Raw genomic sequence first — 20,540 nt, 5'->3', positions numbered from 1 at the left:
TCTGAATGAGGCCCAATGTTAGAAAACGACCCCAGAGTACAACACAAAATTGGGAGATCTAGTGCAATGACCTATAACTTCTCAAATGTAGAAAGTAACTTGCATTTCATTTACAAGAAATGTGATGGCATTACAATGCCTTATCTAGATTTTATAAATACGATTTTATTGAATGCATAAATTCCCTTACTGAAGTTCATTGTATAAAGTAGCGCGTTTCTACACCTGAGTACAGGAAGAATGCCCTTCCAGCAGTGCTCAATGGACAGGTTCCCTCTGAGAACATTGGGCCTGACTCATATCCGCACGCTAATGCCATGGCAGCAGTGGTTTCTCACGGATCACAAATGTGAAAATATGGTAATGACTCACTCGCTGCCCAGTGCCTAGACGCCCACTGACCGCATCTCACATCTTCCGCTCACGCACAAAACCAGAAACTTCAAAACGCAGATCAGACAGCCATCAGCCTTCTGAGGAAGTCTAAGCTGTCGCAGACATAGCGGGTCTCCAGACACACAGAGGGCTCTCCTGCTGCGAGAAAGGACGCAGTGGCCAAATTATGCACGCCCAGAAATAAGTGTTTAAAGGTCATTCACTTTGCGTGTGAATCCTCTGTGTGTGCGTGATCGCAAAACAATCGCTTTACGTGCGCAGTGTAACTTACACACATGCGCAATGACTAACAATCGCTCAAACTGTGTAAGTATTGGCATTGCCACCACATCTGAATCGGGCTCACTGTGACATAAAAGGAAATGGCAATAAGATGGAAGACCAAACATGGACGCCACTGATAAATATGACAAAAGCACAATGAAAAGAAAGCAATTTAAAAATAACAACTGTGATGGCTACCCAAAACACTGCTAACATTTAAGATAAGTTGGGTATAAGCCTGTACATAAATCTATTTGGTTACCCAAGGGATCATAATAAAATACATTTTAACCATAAGTAACAAGCTGAGTGGAGTGAAAGTGCTCCACATGGTTTTGTTTCTTTTGTGTTTAAACTGATGTAGAGTTGCCCTATTGCCACATTACATCACACTAGAAAACATTCAGTAAGGTACAGAGCATAACATATCTAGCATCATAGACCGAGAGAGCCAGCGATCATTAGGGCTGGTGTGCATTTCCTGTAAAGGCAGCTACTGTGGATATATTCATTAATCCTATTCAATTCCAGCTTCAGTCACACAAATCAGATATAATAAACTATAAAGAATTCTCTTTTCTCTCCCAATAGCCCTTAACCCCCATCTTGTACCAGCAGCAGCACAAAGTGGGACCATACAAATAGGGGCAGATGTAAATAATAGAATCTTCTGTACAATTCGAAGACCAAGATATTTTACACCCCTAATGACCATAAAATAAGCATTTACAATTAAATCATTTATCCTCTACACATAGACCGTGTCATTTACACAGTAATTTTGTGTATATTTCATGTCAAATGGGCTGATGTGTATAACCAGCATTCAACAATCTTATCAAACCAAAGGGCGCATAGTACCTAATCAGACAGGGAGGTCCCTGTGATTTCAAGTCAAATATCTTATTGTATCCCAATTATACATGTGTTTATGTAATATAATCTGAGGCAACATTTAAAAAGCTTATTGCATTGTCCCTCTCTGTGGAAGGAGAGATCAGATCTGGCTTTGTGTATCGGAGCTGAGAACTTGCTCTTCTGAAGAGGCCAGAGCTAATGAGGATGCTCTAAACTTGCAGTGGATCACAGCATCGTGGATACTGTGAAATACCATATCCCTTCGTATGGACTTATCAAAGAAATTCAACCTGGTCAAATCTTGTACAACCAGTCCTGTTGAAGAAGCATAAACACTTATAGAATACAAGGATGGAATGCAATTACAGCAGAGGTTCCCAAACTCAGTCGTCAAGGCACCCTAACGGTGGAGGTTTTAAGGATAACCATGATTGGGCACAGATGACTTAATTAGTACCTTAGTCATTTGGTTTAACCATCTGTGTTCAACCATGGATATCCTTAAAACCTGGACCGTTAGGGTGCCTTGAAGAGAGAGTCTGGGACCCTCTGCATTACAGTGCAAGTCAAATTCAGGTCCCTGACACTTCACAGAACAGTATAACACAAATATAGTAATCATATTAATGCCGGACTTTGGAAATGTACAAAAAGTAACAGAACTTTACAAATTACTATATGATTAAATTATCTATATTCTGTAAACGTTTATTTGTTCATGTTTAACCTTTTTTTGTGGAATGTATTGGCAATGAACATGTCAGTAGATAGTTCCTAAATACATGGCTAAGGGTTCTTACATTTGGATTCAAACTACCTAATCCTGCAAAAATGCAGAGTCTGTTTAGGACTTTCTTGGCCATTCGTCACCATGTCATCTTAATGTCCTGTACTTAGATGTCTGGAGTGATGACACACTGAAGCCAAGGGACGGTAGGGTTGTTGGCTTTCAGTGAATAGATTTACTATCATACACATATCATGTCCCACTACAGCCTAGCACATTTGTGAATCTTTCTTGCCAACTTTCCCACAATCGGCATGCTGCGGTTACACAGCCTAAGGATGAACTGCATATCCTGATGCTTTCTTACGCAGTGAATTGTTCTAATGAAAATCTGTGTAGGGACATTTAATGCAAACAAATCCAATATTCCACTTAGAATCAATTATTTATTCTTTTTGGGCATTTATATGCGGCACAAAGTCTCTGCTGCACCCAGCATCTCAGCATAATCATGTGGCTTTATGCATGTGCAGTTCAGTCTCATCTTGCCACCAAAGAGCATATACAAGCACTGAATTAGACTACAGCTATGCAGCCAAACCTACAACTCTCACATCAGTGTTTCCAAATCCAGTCCTCAGGAACTCCTAATGCTGGGCACACACTACACGGTGTGTACCCAGCGACGGCACCATACATCGCGCCTACACACTGAACGATGCAGTGGACTACGGTGCGATGAGTAGTCCCATGCTGCATGGCGTCGTTCATCGCATTGTCCAATCTGTCGTGCTGTACAGCAGATGGGACGATGCAATGAACGATCCATGGACACGCGCGATTGGGAGTACACTATGCGATAAGCACAATATATCATTCTGATCCGCATCAGAACAATATATCGTGCAATGGATCGCCTAGTGTGTACCCAGCTCAACAGTACGTGTCTTACAGATCCTCTAGCAGGTGCACAGGCATATTTATTACTCACAGACACATTTTAAAAGATCCACAAGTGGAGCTAATTATTTCACTTGTGATACTGAGGAGATCTGTAAAACATGCACTGTTATGGGTCCCAGGACTGAAACTGGGAAACACTGACTTACATCATATCATCATACTGCTATGTGCATGAACATTGTGCATCACAAAGGGATTTTCTACTTCAGGGTCCTTAGGGTCCACAGGGAACTTACCTTGGGGTATAGGTAGGCTGGGAACCAGACCGGGCACCACGCAGTTAAAACTTCAGAGCCTCCCAGGATGCACCAGGCTTCCTTCCTATACCCCGGCCAAGGCACCTCAGTTTTCGTCGGTGCCCGGCCGGACTCGGGTGTTCCATGCAAGGGGGGGCTGTTACAGCCCCCGAAGATATTCAAGAGCAGTGATGTGGAGGATCTCACGGGGGCCGCAGTAAGTAACAGCAGACGCTCGCGGTTGGAGTCCGCGATTACACAGTCTTTCCCTCAGGGCTGGGGGCTCCCTGGGGAAGTGGTTTGCAGGTGGAGCCAGGCACTGAGTCCTGCGCTACCACCTAACCTCCAGGGACAGAGGACCAGAGCAGGCAGCGGTACCGGCCATGCGTCCCTGGGGTTAATTGCAGGCCTGGGGAGGACACCTTCCTTGTTTACAGCCGGCTCCTCCCCCGCTGCTGAGCGCGCGTTCTATGTGGCTCTTCCTCTACTCTGTGCTCTGGTGGCCATTTTAGGAGCATCAGCCAGCGGTGGAGTAAGATCCCTTCCTGCATAACTCTCCCTTCAGGTAGTGAGGTGCAGGTAACAGCGCTGGTCCTACCAGGTTTAGAGCCTAGGTAGTGGACCGGAAGCGCTCATTGTTCTTTTGTGTGTGTAATTTATGCTAGTGCTGTCTGCCTGTGTCTCTTTTCACTGTCAGCCATTTTAACTGTCCCTGTTTTCTCTGTATAGACCCTTACAGTACAGGTGCTGTTTAGGGGTGGGATATATTGTGCATAGATTGTTGTCTGTGCCTTAGTGTCACATACACTGTATATTATGTCTGGTGATGATGAATCTGTGCAGCTTGCTGCACCTGCCCTGCATTCTTGCATTAGATGTAAGGCAGAAATTGGGGAGGAAGAGGCTTATTAGGGGGGCCTATGTACTACATGTATGCTCCCTAGCCCTTCTCAGGCCACCTGCTTGCCGCAAGAGCCCCCTTGGGCTCAGGCTATGTCTATCCTGGTAGGACGGCAATCGGCTCCACTTGTATACCCTTCTATGGGGTTCACACAGCAGCCGATGGTACCGGGCCCTTCTCAAGGGGTCCCAGGTCAGATGGTAGTGGCACAGAGTAAGCTGTTACCCTGCACCTCAGGTGTCCCCTGCCCCTAGTTGGGTGGACAATTTTCCTAAGGCTGTTCATTTCCTCACGGATCCTCAGGAATCCCCGCTTAGGCCCGCGAAGAGGCCATTATTGTCATCCCAGTCTCAGTACGATGAGGATGACGGTACCTCAGATGATGGGGAAATCCTAGATTTGTCTGACAATGAGGCTCCCGCCAAGGAGACGGAGACTAGGTCTTCTATATATATCCCAGGCCTTATACGGGCGGTCCCGGAAGATCATGGTCATTGAAGACAAGACTTCTGCCGATACCGAGCTTATGCATGCTTATTTCAAGAGTGTTAAAACACTAATGCTGTGTTTCCTTTATCTGGTCAGTTAGTTCATCACCTAGAGGAAGCGTGGAAGGCTCCTGGTAAAAGGTTTCACCCGCAAAAATATTTGGCTTATGCATACCCTTTTGCGGACAATTATTTTTCTAAATGGGAGTCTCCTCCTCAGGTGGATTCTCATGTGACACGGTTAGTGAAGAGTGCGACCCTGCCTATGCTGTCCATGTCTTCTCTAAAAGGATCCTATGGACCGCAAGGTAGAGGTATGTCTAAAATCTATTTATTCTCTTGGTGGAGGGGTCGCCAGACCTGCAATGGCAGTGTGCTGGGTGGCTAGAGCCATGGAAAAATGGGCCGATGCCTTGGCAGCATTGCTATCTTCCGGGGCTACCAGCTAGCAGATCATTCTGATATGCAACCTCAGGGATTCTGCTACTTATGTAAATGAGGCAGCGTTGGATGTAAGTTTACTAACTTCCAGAATTTCTACGGCAGCAGTGTCTGCGCGTCGTTCCTTGTGGCTCCGGTTTTGGAGAGCTGATGCGGATTCCAAGAGGGGCCTGGAATGTCTTCCGTACAATGGACAGGTACTGTTTGGGCCGGCTCTGGATAAGATTGTGGACATGCTGGCAGCGGCAAAATCTGCATGCTTGCCTTCGGCTCCGTCCACCTCTGAGTCAGGGACTTTCGGTCCTATCGGCCTCCGGGTAAGTCAAAGGCCTAATCCTTTCTGAGGTCATCAGGAAACAAGAAGCCCTCTAAGCCTAAGAAGCAGGCTTGGAGCACCAGACGTCCGACTACCAAGCCTGATGACAAGCCTACAGCCTGACGAGGTACGCCTTCTCTTGTGGGAGGCCGACTTCTTCGGTTCACCCAGTGTTGGTGTCAGACCACCTCGGACACTTGGGTAAGGGAAGTGGTCTCTCAGGGGTATGCTCTCTCCTTTCGGAAAAGGCCTCCCCATCAATTTTTTACCATGGACCTTCATTCAAATCCAGAGAAGGCTCTGGAAAATCACAAGATTGTACGATCCATGCTCCAGGAGGGGGTTATTGTGCCGGTCCCGCTACCCCAGAGGGGGATGGGTTATTACTCCAATCTCTTCCTGGTGCAAAAACCAAATGAATCGTACAGGCCTATCCTGAACTTGAAGTCCCTAAACAAATATTTGAGGGTGCCACGGTTCAGGATGGAAACCCTGCATTCCATTATCTTGGCTATGGAACCTGGGGACTTTGTGATGTCTCTGGACATCCAAGATGCCTACCTGCATGTCCCAATAGCAGTCTCTCATCAGCGCTTTCTCCGATTTACGGTAGCAAGTCAGCATGACCAGTTTCAGGCTTTACCGTTTGGCCTTTCTACAGCCCCGAGGGTGTTTATCAAATTCATGGTGGTACACCTGTGCCTACAGGGGGTACGGCTCCTACCTTACCTGGACGATCTGCTACTTCTGGCAGGGTCTCCAGAGGTGCTTCACCAACACCTGCAACTAACTATAGAGGTGTTGCAGAATCACGGATGGCTGATAAATTGGAAGTCGTCTCTAATGCCATCTCAGAGGTTGCTTCATCTCGGATCTCTGCTGGACACTCAGCAACAGCGGATCTTTCTGATGGAGGAAAAGGTCGCAGTGTTGCAGGCAAGGATTCGCACTTGTCTGCGGAATCACAGAATCTCTATCCATTCTGCAATGAGGTTACTGGGGTCCATAGTGTTGACGTTTGACATGGTGGAATATGCCCAGTTTCACTCGAGACCTCTACAGAAGCTGATCCTATCCAAATGGGACAGGATACCTCTTTGGCTAAAGGTTCAGACGCTGGTGCTGTCTCCGGAGATACGTCTTTCACTGACCTGGTGGCTTCAGAAGTCTCAGCTCCTCATGGGACGCCACTTCTGGATATCGGATTGGATTCTCCTGACGACGGATGCCTGTCTCAGGGGGTGGGGCGTGGTGTCAGGTCCACACGTGTTTCAGGGCCTGTGGACCTCGGCGGAGTCGACTCTTCCAATCAACATCTTAGAACTTCGGGCAGTTTTTCGTGCCTTACAACCAGCAAGACTGTTTCTACAGGGTCATCCCGTACAGATTCAGTCAGACAATGCCACGACAGTGGCTTACATAAATCATCAAGGAGGAACTCAAAGTCAGGCAGCTGTAAGAGGTGTCTCGCATTCTGACTTGGGCGGAAGGCAATCTACAGGCCATCTCGGCAGTGTTTATTCCAGGAGTGCTAAACTGGGAAGCGGACTTCCTCAGCAGTCACAACGTGCATCCACGGGAATGGTCTCTTCACCAGGAAGTATTTCAGCTCCTAGTGGACAGATGGGGCCTTTCGGAAATAGACCTCATGGCATCCATACACAACCGTAAGCTGTGGGTGTACGACTCCCGAACAAGAGACACAGAAGCTCTCCTTGTAGATGCTCTGTCAGTATGGTGGACCTTCCAGTTTGCGTACCTGTTTCCTCTGTTCTCCCTGCTTCCTCACGTGTTGCGAAAGTTCAAGCAGGATGGGGGCATGATTCTACTGGTTGCTCTGGCATGGCCCAAATGTCACTGGTACTCCGATCTACTGAGTCTTTCCGTAGACACTCCATGGCTACTTCCTCAGCATCTGAACCTGTTGTCTCAGGCTCCGTGTCTTTACCCGGATCTGGGTCGGCTGTCTTTGACGGCGTGGCTCTTGAGACATCCCTCTCGAAGGGTTTTTCAAGCTCGGTGGTGGATACCAGGCTCAGGGCTAGGAAGCTGGCTTCAGTCAGGATTTACCACAGGGTCTGGCACGTCTATTTTGCGTGGTGCCGACCTCAGAAATATGATCCTTTGGAGTCTTGTGTTTCTAGAGTCCTCGCCTTTCTTCACGCAGGCTTGTATAAGGGTCTGCGTCTTGCTTCTTTGAAGGTGCAGGTGTCTGTCTTGTCGGTGTGGTTTCAGGGATGGATTGCTTCTCTGGCTGATGTCCGCACCTTTATGCAAGGGGTTCTTTGCATTCAGCCTCCCTTTGTCCTTCCGGTGACACCTTGGGATTTGGCGGTGGTGCGGAAAGCTCTTCAGGGTCCCTCATTTGAACCACTGGGCTCAGTGGACCTCAAATGGCTTACAGCTAAAGTCGTTTCTCTTTTGGCTATTGCATCTGCCAGAAGAGTATAGGATTTGGGGGCTCTTTCTCGTCGTCCCCCTTATTTGATTTTTCACCAGTATAGGGCGGTTCTTCGGACTCGCCCTGGTTTTCTCCCTAAGGTGGTATCCAGTTTCCACGTTAATGAGGAGATCATTGTTCCGGCCTTTCACTCTCCTGGCTTGTCGGCGGGTGAGGCCACATTGGATGTGGTTCGTGCTCTTCGCATTTATGTGGAGTGCACCTGTTCTTTCTGGAAATTGGATTGTTTGTGTTGTACGGTTTTTGCAAAAAAGGTTGGCTGGCCAATAAGCAAACTTCGGCCCGTTGGATTTGTTTGGCGATTTCCGAGGCCTATGTTCATGAGGGCATTCCTGTTCCGCCCTCTGTCACTGCTCATTCTACGAGGTCCGTCGGTCCCTCGTGGGCAGTTCGGCGTGGTGCCTCGGCTGTTCAGCTGTGTAAGGCGGCCACATGGTCTATGGTTCAGACCTTTGTGAGGTATTATGCTTTCGATACCTTTGCCTCTCAGGATGCTTCCTTTGGGCGGCGGATTCTCCTTTCTGCACGGGAGTGTCCCCACCCTTGAAGGGTACTGCTTTGAGACATCCCCAAGGTAACTTCCCTGTGGACCCTAAGGACCCTGAAGTAGAAAACAAGAGGCATGGTAAGAACTTACCTTTGTTATCTCTGTTTCTATGAGGTACTTAGGGTCCACAGGGCGCCCGCCCTGACACCCTGTGCTTCAGAAGGGTCTTGTTCTGGTCACCAGTTTTTCTTCCTCCTTTCTGTGAGTATGAGATTCTTGTGCGTGCTGGACTTTCTCCTTTCTTTTTCTCTTCCTCCGGCTTGGTACATAACTGAGGTGCTTTGGCCGGGGTATAGGAAGGGTGCCTGGTGCATCCTGGGAGGTTCTGAAGTTTTAACTGCGTGGTGCCCGGTCTGGTTCCCAGCCTACCTTTACCCCAAGGTAACTTCCCTGTGGACCCTAAGGACCTCATAGAAACAGAGATAACAAAGGTAAGTTCTTACCATATCTCTTGTTATTTTGAAGCGGAAACTCTAGAGCAGGGTTAGGCAACCTGTGGCACTCCAGCTGCGGTGGAACTACACATCCCAGCAACCATACACAGTTTTAGCATGCCCCAACAGCAAAACTGTGGCAGGGCATGCTGAGATGTGTAGCTCCACAGCAGCTAGAGTGCCACATGTTGCTAAACCCTGCTCTAGAGCACCTATGGTAAGGCTGAGGTACGGGGTCAATGTGATGGAAGTAAAGTTCTCCAAGCATTGCCTTGGTAACTCACTCAGTGCTCTAGTAATCTTTGAAGAGTTATTGCATGAATGAATGTGTTATATAACAGAGGGTCTTCGTACTTTATAAGTGACCGCACAGATTCAGGACTTACCATTACAGCTGGATAAAAGGATGTCAATACCAATTTCTTTGTATTCCTTGATTAACTGTAGGAGAGCAATTAAGACCAGATTAAACATTATGGATTATGAGTTGATAAACATTTTTGCATCTACAATTGTGATAATGAATGGCTTAATTAGTAGAGAACTTAAAACAATATATTTCCTTTTTTTTTTTTATTGTGTTTATGAATAGTGCATTTCTAGGTTGTAGCTAATACCATGCCACAAATCTAGAAGTAACACAATACAGATAGGTCATTATTTTTATTTATTTTTTTGCAGTAAATGTAACATTTCTATATGCTTTTTCTAATAAATGTATTATCACTGCACTGGGGATTGGATCATAGACAAACAATGTTGTTTTCTCAGGGACCATGAAAAAAAATATATAGTGATAAGTCTGGCAGTTTTAAAACTTAATTCAAGGAACAAATACAACGGGATTACAGATCCTGTACTGCATCAGCAAGGTCTCTCCGAGGCAAAGATTTCAAAGCAGACTGGGGTTTCAAGATGTGCTGTTCAAGCTCTTTTGAAGAAGCATAAAGAAACGGGCAACATGGAGGACCATAGACGCAGTGCTCAGCCAAGGAAACTAGGTGCAGCCCTTATTCCACAATCCTAATTACTCAATGTTAAGCCTCTGAGAGGAAATCCCTTTTTATTCCCAGATAAGGTGCTTTCAGTCATTTTTAGCAGACTTGGTATCTGACCGACCCGACCCCCCTCCACACACACACCTCTCCTAAAATGTGCTTCTTCACTTTCGTTCTCTCTGCATCTTATCCTTCTTATTTCCTCCTTTGTTTTTATATTTTTGGTTATATCTTGTGTGATATAAATGTACTTTAGATTGTTTTTGAATACAATCATCGGTGCTTCATCTTATTTATGTTTTGAGGATTGAGTTAATTGGAGTCCGATTCTTTTCTACTGGTGTACCATGTATGTTTGCTACATGTTATTTCTCTTTCCTCAAGGCTGGGGGACACTGGACCATAGGTTGTAGGTGGGAAGGTGTGGATTTGACACTAAACACTGAAATCTATAACTCCTCCCCTCTGCAACCCCTGACTTCAGTGTAAATTTAGTGCCTGTGGAGAGAGGCACATTGTTTGTTCTCAGGGCTGCGCTGCAGCCTTGTTTAGTATAGGTTTTTACTTTGGTTGTAAATTGTATTTTTATTTTTTATGATAGGTGCTGTGCGCTGCTTATAGTACGCTTTTTCCCCAGCAGGGGTTCTGCGCCACAGGTAGATTCTCCGGTACATTCAGGCGCTCAGGTGCTAAGGCACCAGAGAAGCCAAGTACCTGACAGGATCTCAGGCCATCCGATCTCGGAGAGGGTGTCTACGAAAGTTATGTGATCAACCTAAGGGGGCCAGCGCCGCAACGTTTCTTCACCACGGCATTGCCCAGGGAGCCAGAGAAGAGACTGGCCTTGAACCAGGCTATCAGTTCCCTCTGTTCCAAGGGGGTTATAGCTCCAGTGTCTCAACAGGAACGGGGGTTTTTACTCCAACCTGTTCCTGGTCCAAAAGCCCATCAGACGATTTTAAATCTGTGAGCCTTGAATGCCAGCCTATGGGTGGATCTGTTCCGCATGGAATCGGTCCAATCGGTGATCCAGGTTACATCGGCAAACGAATTTCTGGCATCTCTCGACATCAGAGACGCGTATCTCCACATGCCAATTTGGTTGGGGCATTATTCTCTGCTCAGGTTCACAGCTGGGAGAGCTCATTACCAGTTCCGGGCTCTACCTTTCGGACTGGCAACAGCCCCGCGGGTCTTCACAAAGATCATGGCAGAGATGGCGAGTCTGCTGCATTCCAAGGGGATAACAATCGTGCCCTACTTGGACGATTTGCTAGTGAAGGCGGATTCGGCTGCCCAACTACAGGCCCACCTGGACCACACGGTTCAGGTGTTACAGTATCATGGTTGGATACTGAATCTCAAGAAGAGTCGCCTCACGCCTTGCCAACGTCTGATGTTTCTGGGGGTGATTTTCGATACGGCACTACAAAGAGTTTTCTTGCCCGAGCCCAAAGCCCGGGCCCTTCAGGGCTTAGTCAGGATTGTGTTGTCTGCCCCTCGCCCATCCGTCTGGCTGGGCATGAAGTTACTGGATACGATGGTCTCTACCTTCGAGACCATCCAGTACGGCCGCTTCCATTCACGGATTCTCCAGTGGGAGATTCTCCGGAATTGGACGGGCCGCTCAGACGACCTCTCCTCTCAGTTGCTGGTTCTGTCAGACAGCACTCGTCAGTCACTTCGCTGGTGGCTGATTACCGATCACCTTCTCCAGGGTCGGTCCCTGGTTACTACCAACTGGATCATTGTCACCACACATGCAAGTCTCAGCGGTTGGGGAGCGGTGACAGAGAACCTCTGTCTCCAGGGGACCTGGTCGTCATTGGAGACAGGTTTTTCAATAAATGTACTGGAGCTACGGGCCATTTATCTGCCCCTGTGCGGGGCCCAGGCCCCCCTGGCCGGCCGGCCAGCCAGTGAGGATCCAATCAGACAACGCCAGGGCGGAACCAAAAGTGCGCTTGCCATGGCAGAGGCAAGTCTCATTCTCACTTGAGCGGAGACGTTTGTCCAGGCAATTTCAGCGATCTTCATACCGGGGGTAGAGAATTGGGAGGGGGTCTACCTCAGCAGGACCACTTTCCTACTAGGGGAGTGGTCTCTTCACCCGAAGGTTTTCCAGCAGTTGGTCCAGAGGTGGGGCTGCCGAAGGTGGACCAGATGGCGTCTCGCAACAATTGCAAGGTTCCTCGATTTTGTATGAGATCCAGAGATCCTTTGCATTCGCAGTGGATGCCATGACAGTTCCCTAAAACTTCCGTCTGGCCTACATATTTCCTCCAATTCCCATGTTACAATGAGTGGCTCCAAACTGGCCACGCCGGTCGTGGTTCGCCACGGTCCTCAAGCTAGCCGCAGGTCCAGGTTGGCGTCTTCCGCTGCGACCAGATCTTCTTCTGCAGGGGCCATTCTGTCACGAGGACATACCTCAGTTGGCTTTAACGGCCTGGTTGTTGAGACCGAGCTTTTAAAGGCTAAGGAGTTTTCCCCTTCAGTCATGCTCCAGGCGCAGAAGCAGGTGTCTGCGCAGAACTACCACAGGGTTTGGAAAACTTATATTAGGTGGTGTGAGCGGCGCAGAGTGCATACTGCCCAGTTCCACCTTCCAAGACCGTTAGCTTTTCTTCAGGGTGGTTTGGAAGCTGGCTTACGACTTCAATCTTTGAAGGTACAGATTTTAGCTCTGTCCATTTATTTTCAGCAATGTCTGGCTCTCCTCCCAGAGGCGTGGACGTTTTTACAGGGGGTTTTGCGAGTGCAGCCTCCGTTTCAGCCGCCAGTAGCGCCATGGGATTTGCCCCTTATTCTGTCAGCTCTTAAGCAGGCTCCGTTTGAGCCTTTTCAATCCGTGGACCTTCGGTTCGTCACGTTGAAAGTGATTTTTCTTACGCCCATTGCCTCGGCTTGACGGGTCTCTGAGTTGGAGGCCTTGTCTTGTAAGCCACCTTTTCTCGTTTTCCATGACGACAGGGCTGTTCTCAGAACAGTTCCTTCTTTTCAACCAAAGATGGTTGAACCAGGAAATTGTTTTCCTGTTTTCTCACCGTCTTCAGGGGACCAGGACGATCTATCACTGTTGGATGTTGTCCGGGCCCTGCGAATTTACTTAAACAGAACATCGGACGGACTCTCTATTGGTCCTCTGCGATGCCCACAAACGTGGCTGGCCAGCCACGAAGCAGGCCATTGCAAGATGGCTCCGCTCAGTGATGTCAAAGGCTTATTCTGATGCAGGGCGCCCGGCACCAGCCAAGGTGTCGGCTCATGCCACTTGGGCTGTGGCGGCCTCCTGGGCGGCGCGTCACGGAGCCTCAGCTGAACAAGTTTGTTGCGCAGCTACCTGGTCCTCTGTCCACACATTTGCGCGGTTCTACAGGTTTCATATTTTTGCCTGTGGTGACACCCACTATGGACGTACAGTTCTCCGGTCAGGCAACCTGAGCGTTCCCTCCCCTGGGGGCGGCTTTTGACGTCCCATGGTCCAGTGTCCCCCAGCCTTGAGGAAAGAGAATAGAGGATTTTTGGTACTTACCATTGAATCCTTTTCTCTGAGTCAGGCTGGGGAACACTGCGTTCCCTCCCTCACGCTCAGTCATTTTGAGTATGAGGTTATGATTTGGGTCCTAACTTGACCGTCAATTTCGTTATTTTTCGGTGTGACAGTGTCACTGAGTATTGCTTCTCCTTACCAGGCACTTTTTAAGTTGTACTGAAGTCAGGGGTTGCAGAGGGAGGAGTTATAGATTTTAGTATTTAGTGCTAAATCCATACCTTCCCACCTACAACCCATGGTCCAGTGTTCCCCAGCCTGACTCAGAGAAAAGGATTCAACGGTAAGTACCAAAACTCCTCTTTTCCATGTGCAGTTCATTTACGTATTACCAACACGTTAGGAAATGTAATAAATAAAAAAAAAACACCTCATCCAATTTGGCCAAAGATCTGTTTGATTGGCCTGTGTGTAAAGCTGGCCACACATCTAATGGTAATCTTTCCAACCAGCCAATTTGGTTGGAATGAAAATCTGCTAATATATAGGAGCAAACAACTATCATCCACTTGCTCCCAAATGCTGGAAAACAGAAGAAAACGGTTGTTCAGACAAGTCAGTTATATCCAACAGGCCTAACCAAAATTGTCTTAACAGTTTTTGTCCATTTTCAGGCATTTGGGAGCCATTTTCTTGCATACATTCCATTAAATACATTACATTACTAGTTGGCTGCTTGGACAGATAATCTTTAGATGTTTGGAAACCACAGTTCAAATAGTAACTTACAGATTTTAGTGTTTTGGCTCCCACAGAGTCTATGAAGTTGACAGGTGTGAAGTCCAAAATGATTGAGTGAACATTGATGACTGGAGTCATGAAGTACTCCAACTCTTCAGAAGGTGAATTATGCACATTTCCATCAGCTGATCCATTTTTCACATTTCCTGACAAGTCTGTGATTAGTTCATCGTTCATCAGTTCATGTTTCACAGCCATCTCTACATCGTTAGTCTGAAAACAATGCAAAACACAATGAAACATAGTTAGCAAGAATTACTGTATACAAGACGACAGTAACAGAAAACATTTGCAATTAGTGATAGAAGAAGGTGCTATTCCAGTTACATAGCTGGGATTCTGTCAATGTCTATATGCCCCATTAGTTTCCTGTTAGTGATACTACTAAGCTAACTGAAGTATAAGTGTCACTGACTCATGGCGGTCTGAAGTGATACATTTAGACAAAGGGTCTTGCTCTTGACTGCGTAGGAATGATTGGGTAGCAGATGAGACATGAGGACTGATTAAGGAGGGTGGAGTATAGAATAGGTTCCATTGAGGTAGTGTAAGATAAGAGGAAATAGGACATTTCTAGAAGAGAGGGGTCTTAACAGCAAAACGCAAGAGTTGGAGAGAACCTAATGGCGTGAATTAGAGAAAATCAGAAAGTATGTGCAGCACAGGAAAAGTATTTGAGGCATTAGTGAGAGGACAAAATAGAAACAAAAATGGTGAGAAATGTTTATGAGGAGTACAGTAAATGAGGGGTTTGTGTTTTTGGGACTGGACTTTATAGTTAATCCTTGAGGGTATGGCTACACAAAATGTTATAGCCAAAGAAAATAGTTAGTTACATTGTTAAATGCAGAACATGAGTCTTTAAGAAGCCAAAGAATCTTTATATTGGACTCCGTATACACCTTACAAAAGTAGCAATGATTAACATTAAGGCTACAGTTAACCCTCTGTGGTTGCTTACTGCAACCATGCATTGTGATTTGAGGCCATAATTATTATTCATTTCCAAGACATCCACAATACTGTACAATGGGGGATAAAGCAAAAAGACTACAAATGACAGGATAAAGAGACAGTAATGCGTTGCATAATACATGGTGGGGTGACGTTCATAGGAGACAAGATGACAAAACAGGCAGTTAGCATTGACCAAAAATCATGGGTGCAACAAACGTGGTCAGAGAAGCTGCAGGCAGAAAGTGCCTGACATGGGTGCCAAGTGAATAGGATTGTACAGTCAGGAGAACATAAGCATTCACAGTGCAAGCACTGCATGAGGAAAACCATCAATCACCTAATCACTCTGCTGCCTGAACTGAAAGACTTACCCCTTACACAGTTAACCATAGATATTTATATTAGTTAAATGCACAGAAGAAACAATAACCCCTTAGTAAAATATGGGATGCGGAAACAATGGAGAAAATATCTGAATATTTTAAGAAATATCACATTTATATCAAAGTCTAATTGTAATGGCTCATCAATAATAGCACAGTGCTCCATTGCAGGGCTATTAGGATCTTTTACTGTAGTCACATGTAGACGATGGTTTGCCTGCAGTAACCTACCCATTATCTCTGCATGCGTCTCTCTGCTTCTCATGATGCAGATTCGTGGGAGCCCTGAACTCTGCATCAAATTACTCAACCTCCCAACCATAATGTTTTCCTTATGCCTCCCATATTGTTCTTATATTTCATTTATGTGCTTTTCCCAAAGCCAGTCACACGCACAAGCTCCTATCACTGTACTTACTATCTTATTTACTTAATGATCTTACTAGTCAAATAGATGGGCTCCTGTCTAATGTATCTTTGATCATTTGGTAACTTATTTGCACATTTTCTGCCTTGTTTGGCCTTTGGCAATTATTATACAGTCTTTGAAACCATGTTGTTTATTCTTTTTTTTTTTTTTTTTACTCTGCTTTACTGGGTATTTTTCCCTTATCTTTGTCCTTTACGGTCTATCTCTCTATGTTAGTATATATACACGTCTTCACAGCTCTACCTGATGAACATCATTAAATCTTTCCTTGCTATAAAAATTATTCAAACACAGACAAAATCTTGCAGCCTAGAACTACATTTAGAAGAATAAAAATAGAACAAATTATACGACATCCATAATTGGCTAGCTTTAACACTGCCCCAACTCGATATGGAAAAGGTTAATATGACAGACCACACATGTTTTCCCACAAATAATGGTTGTATGTATGTACTGTTCTGTTTTGTCTGTTATAATTTATAGTAATGTTTTGTATTACTTGGTTTTTCTGTGTAATACTTGCAATATTTTTATTTTCTTTTTTTATATTATATAATTTGTCTAGTTTATATTTTTTTCTGTATTATATTTTTTTCTTTTATTTTATTTGTATAAAATTTCAAAAATATAATGTTTATATTATGATGATTGTAAATTACTGTTTGCTATTGTCTTATCTGATGTATATTTGATTTTTTTGTTCTACTAATAAAAATTATTTGAGTAAAAAAAAAATAGAACAAATTGCTAACCTGATGACTTACCAGCTTCAGGACTGCTCTTCTTTCACATTTACATTTATTTGATTTCTTCATTTCCCTGGCATGCCTCTTCTGGGCTTTTCTCTTTGCAATTAATATAGCTCCTGGATCAATACCAGTCTTTTATGGAAAACAAAGATAATACTACTTATCAATAAATCATTTACACCAACAGGGCATTATTCACACAAATTGACAAATGTAAAAAGTTGATGCAAATGGTTAAAGGGGGTTGGGTACGGGATGCCGTCGCTCGGGATACCAGAGGTTAGAATCCCGACAGGGTTAGGATACAGACACCTGTTTAGTAAATATTCTAACCCTACCCCTTACCTTGCCTCCTCGCACCCTAAACCGAACATCCGTCCCCTAGTGCCTAACCCTAACCTTCCCCCAACTGCCTAACCCTAACCTTCCCCCCCAGTGCCTAACCCTAACCTTCCACCCCAGTGCTTAACCTCCCCCCCAGTGCCTAACCCTAACATTCCACCAATGCCTAACCCTAACTTTCCCCCCCAGTGCCTATCCCTAATCTTCCCCCAGTGCCTAACCCTAACCTTCCCCCCAGTGCCTAACCCTAACCTTCCCCCCAGTGTATAACCCTAACCTTCCCCCAAGTGCCTAACCCTAACCCCAGTGCCTAACCTTCCCCCCCCCCCCCCTGTACCTAATCCTACACACACAACTTATAGGGATTCTGACTAGTGTTGTGATTCCGGCACCGGCATTCTGAGTGCCAGCATCCCAACTGCATCCCGTTAATCGGTATCAGGTTTTCAGAATGTTTTCATAGATCAGATTTGTGAATGACTCTACTAGAGTATATGCTGAAAAACTGATTTACTGGCTAAATCTTTTTAAATGATGCTTTACCATTCTGTTATTGTTATTCTATTTCTATTTATTGGATATAAATGACACACTGTACTGATTGAAAAAAATAATTAAATCTGCCCCATGATGACCTGCATTTAGGTCCGTCTATGATTGATATAGTATTTTATTAATAAATAGTAAAATTCTGGTTATAGATTGGCTACATTTTCAGTGTTCAGTGAATGCCTGCATTGGATGAGGGAAATTGAATAGACCGCATATCAGGTGGCAGGGAAGACTGTACGAAGCAACCTGTGGAGTATGACGTACTTTAATGCTGACCATACACTGGCCAAGTTGGACTCTCAATCTGACATGGTGTAGATGTGGTCATCATCTGACTGCAAATCCCAATCTCATTTGTTTTGATATTTTTGTGTCCGTACATGGGATGATTTGTATCCAGTTACAGTAAGTCTAAAATGGTCTAATCGCTATCAAAATAGCACCAAGTGTGTGATCCAGACAGTTTTAAAGCCACAGCAGGTGTAAGATACATCAATTTGTCTGCTAAAGTTGAATGATTTTGTTAATCTACTGCAATGTGCAGCTTCAAGAAACATATGACATCAAGTGTCTTTTCCAAAGCATAAAACTGAAATTTACTGTAGCACATTTCTCGGCAACCAGGGGGCGCTTTACCGCAATCATACTACACGTGTTAGAGGAGGTTAGGAAATGCCCCAGCACTTTTCAGCCTATACCTTCTGGGAGGACCCTTTTTTTGGCTCACCCTCAAAAGAGGCTATGGCAGCAGCCCTGTGCTGACCAGCAGGGGGCTGGTTTTCATTATGGCATGGGGACTCCCCACTTGTAATGGAAAACAGTGGACATCAATTAATCAATATTTATGGAGAATAGACACTACCAGTTTTTCGTTCCTGGTCTAACAAAGGAAGTAACTGAAACATTTGCAGTTCTCTGTAATTCAGAAATTATTGTACCTTTTTTCTCAGTGCAGAAACATAGAGATCACTGTTGGCAAAGTACAGGGAAGTGTTAGCTTGAAAGATCTTTATTCCAGGAAATTCTTTTATCTAGGAAACAGCAAAACTTTTTTTTTAAAGCTAGCAGCAACCATAAACAGAGACCTGAGGAAACAAATTCTGTATATGTACATTGTATCCAATGACTATTATACAAGCATAAAAAATGACACTCCAATGGATAACCTCCATTGACATGTATGTAATTGATATCTGTATAAATGGCACGCTCTGATGTTAGAGCACACAAATTATACTCTAAAAGATATTTTTCTTACACTTTCCCAACCTAAATGATAATGTGAAGTCTTTCTCCTCCTCTCCTTTCTCAGCTCTATAGCCCAAGGGTGCCACTTGTGTTGTAAGAAACAGGAAGTCGCATAACTGTGACTTCCTGTAGGCCGCATGCCTGGAGTTCATTATTGCAGCAGCCCAAACAGCGGCGCAGGGGACACTGGCAGCAGCATCAAATCTGAGCAGCCGGAAAGGGAAGAGCACGTGGTAGGAAGGACTGTCAGTGCTTGCTTATCTTTGTGTGTCCGTGTGTCAGTATGTGTGTCCGTGTGTCAGTATGTGTGTCCGGCAACATAAATTTTAAAACATACAATATATGGTAGTTAGTTATGTAAGTATTATGTATGTAAATTATCACACATTTTCGAATAATTCTGTGACTTGTATTATCATCATCATTAGTTGCAAGCTCCATAAAACTCCTTCTCGTGTGAGCTTACGTTCTAGGGGACCTGTATAAATACATAAATATTATATATATATATATATATATATATATATATATATATACATACACATATATATATATATACACAATATATATACATATATACATACATACATACATATTTATATATATATATATATATATATACACACACACCACACACACACACACACACACACACACACATATATATATAGTCACCAACGCACCCTTTTTGGAACATTTACTATCTTCATAATTTACAGTAAGGGGGACTATTAATCAATGTAAAAGCTTACTGTTTTATGACAACCAAATAACAAAACTGTTGAACATCCATTTATAAAGTTACAAACATAAAATAAATGACAGCAGTTGGTTTCAAAGGCAAGGAGATAAAAACTAATAACATTATGTTTATAATTGGGCTTATCTTAAGTGACCTGGTTGCTGTAGAATACATACCTCCTCATATTCCTCTACATCACAATATATGTCTGTATTTGGAACTTGGCCAAGGATTCTGTACTGTGAACTGAAAAATAATGACAGAGTCAACAGAACACAAACTCATTTATATAGCTCACTGTGTATCACAGCTATTATTTAAGAGGAATGGTCACACACATACAACTACACTTTAATGTGAACAACCACAGAAACAGGTCAGTGGCTTAATTACAGTTATTGTAGTGCATTTGGCTGCTACAGTATGCTGGGCCCTGCCACAGTCTGGTCACTAGAACTGGCTACAGTATCTTATGCTTACCAGATGTTCACAATTCCCAGGGAGATGGCCACTTTGTAGGATCTGCACAGAGACTGGGGAGCCAGTACAGGAGGTGCACATCCGACATAATGTTGGCCTTAGTGCAGGTGATAGCAGCACTATATGTCACTACAACCAGGATCATAGTTCTGCTCACAGCTACTAATGTTTCTGAAGCTCCCTCCACACATCTCCACTGACTGCAGGTTGCAGGCTGACTCAGGGAAATGCACAGGGCATATTGTATATCATGCCACCCTAGGCAAGTGAGATCATAGGGTTCTTCCACTAAACAGTACATTTTCATCTATTCTTATGTTACACAGGGTA

At 44.7% G+C, this 20,540-nt stretch overlaps 1 protein-coding gene across 1 annotated transcript in view; it reads right to left on the bottom strand.

Moving 5' to 3' along the window:
* Positions 1–487: 487 nt before the first annotated feature.
* SLC26A5 (solute carrier family 26 member 5) overlaps positions 488–20,540 on the bottom strand; it is a 98,143-nt gene continuing 78,090 nt past the window's right edge. Inside the window, exons 14-19 of the mRNA XM_088480242.1 lie at positions 19,907–19,976; positions 18,679–18,771; positions 16,862–16,978; positions 14,313–14,537; positions 9,419–9,473; positions 488–1,833 (exon numbers count right to left, since the gene is read on the bottom strand). Of these exons, the coding sequence (XP_088336368.1) occupies positions 1,658–1,833; positions 9,419–9,473; positions 14,313–14,537; positions 16,862–16,978; positions 18,679–18,771; positions 19,907–19,976 (736 nt within the window). The 3' untranslated portion in view covers positions 488–1,657. The remainder of the gene's footprint in view (positions 1,834–9,418; positions 9,474–14,312; positions 14,538–16,861; positions 16,979–18,678; positions 18,772–19,906; positions 19,977–20,540) is intronic.

Source organism: Taudactylus pleione, unplaced genomic scaffold, assembly GCF_031769625.1.
Source record: "Taudactylus pleione unplaced genomic scaffold, aTauple2 ptg000251l, whole genome shotgun sequence".
Lineage (NCBI taxonomy): Eukaryota > Metazoa > Chordata > Amphibia > Anura > Myobatrachidae > Taudactylus > Taudactylus pleione.
Note: the sequence above shows the minus strand (reverse complement) of the source record. Positions and strands in the feature narration are given on the sequence as shown.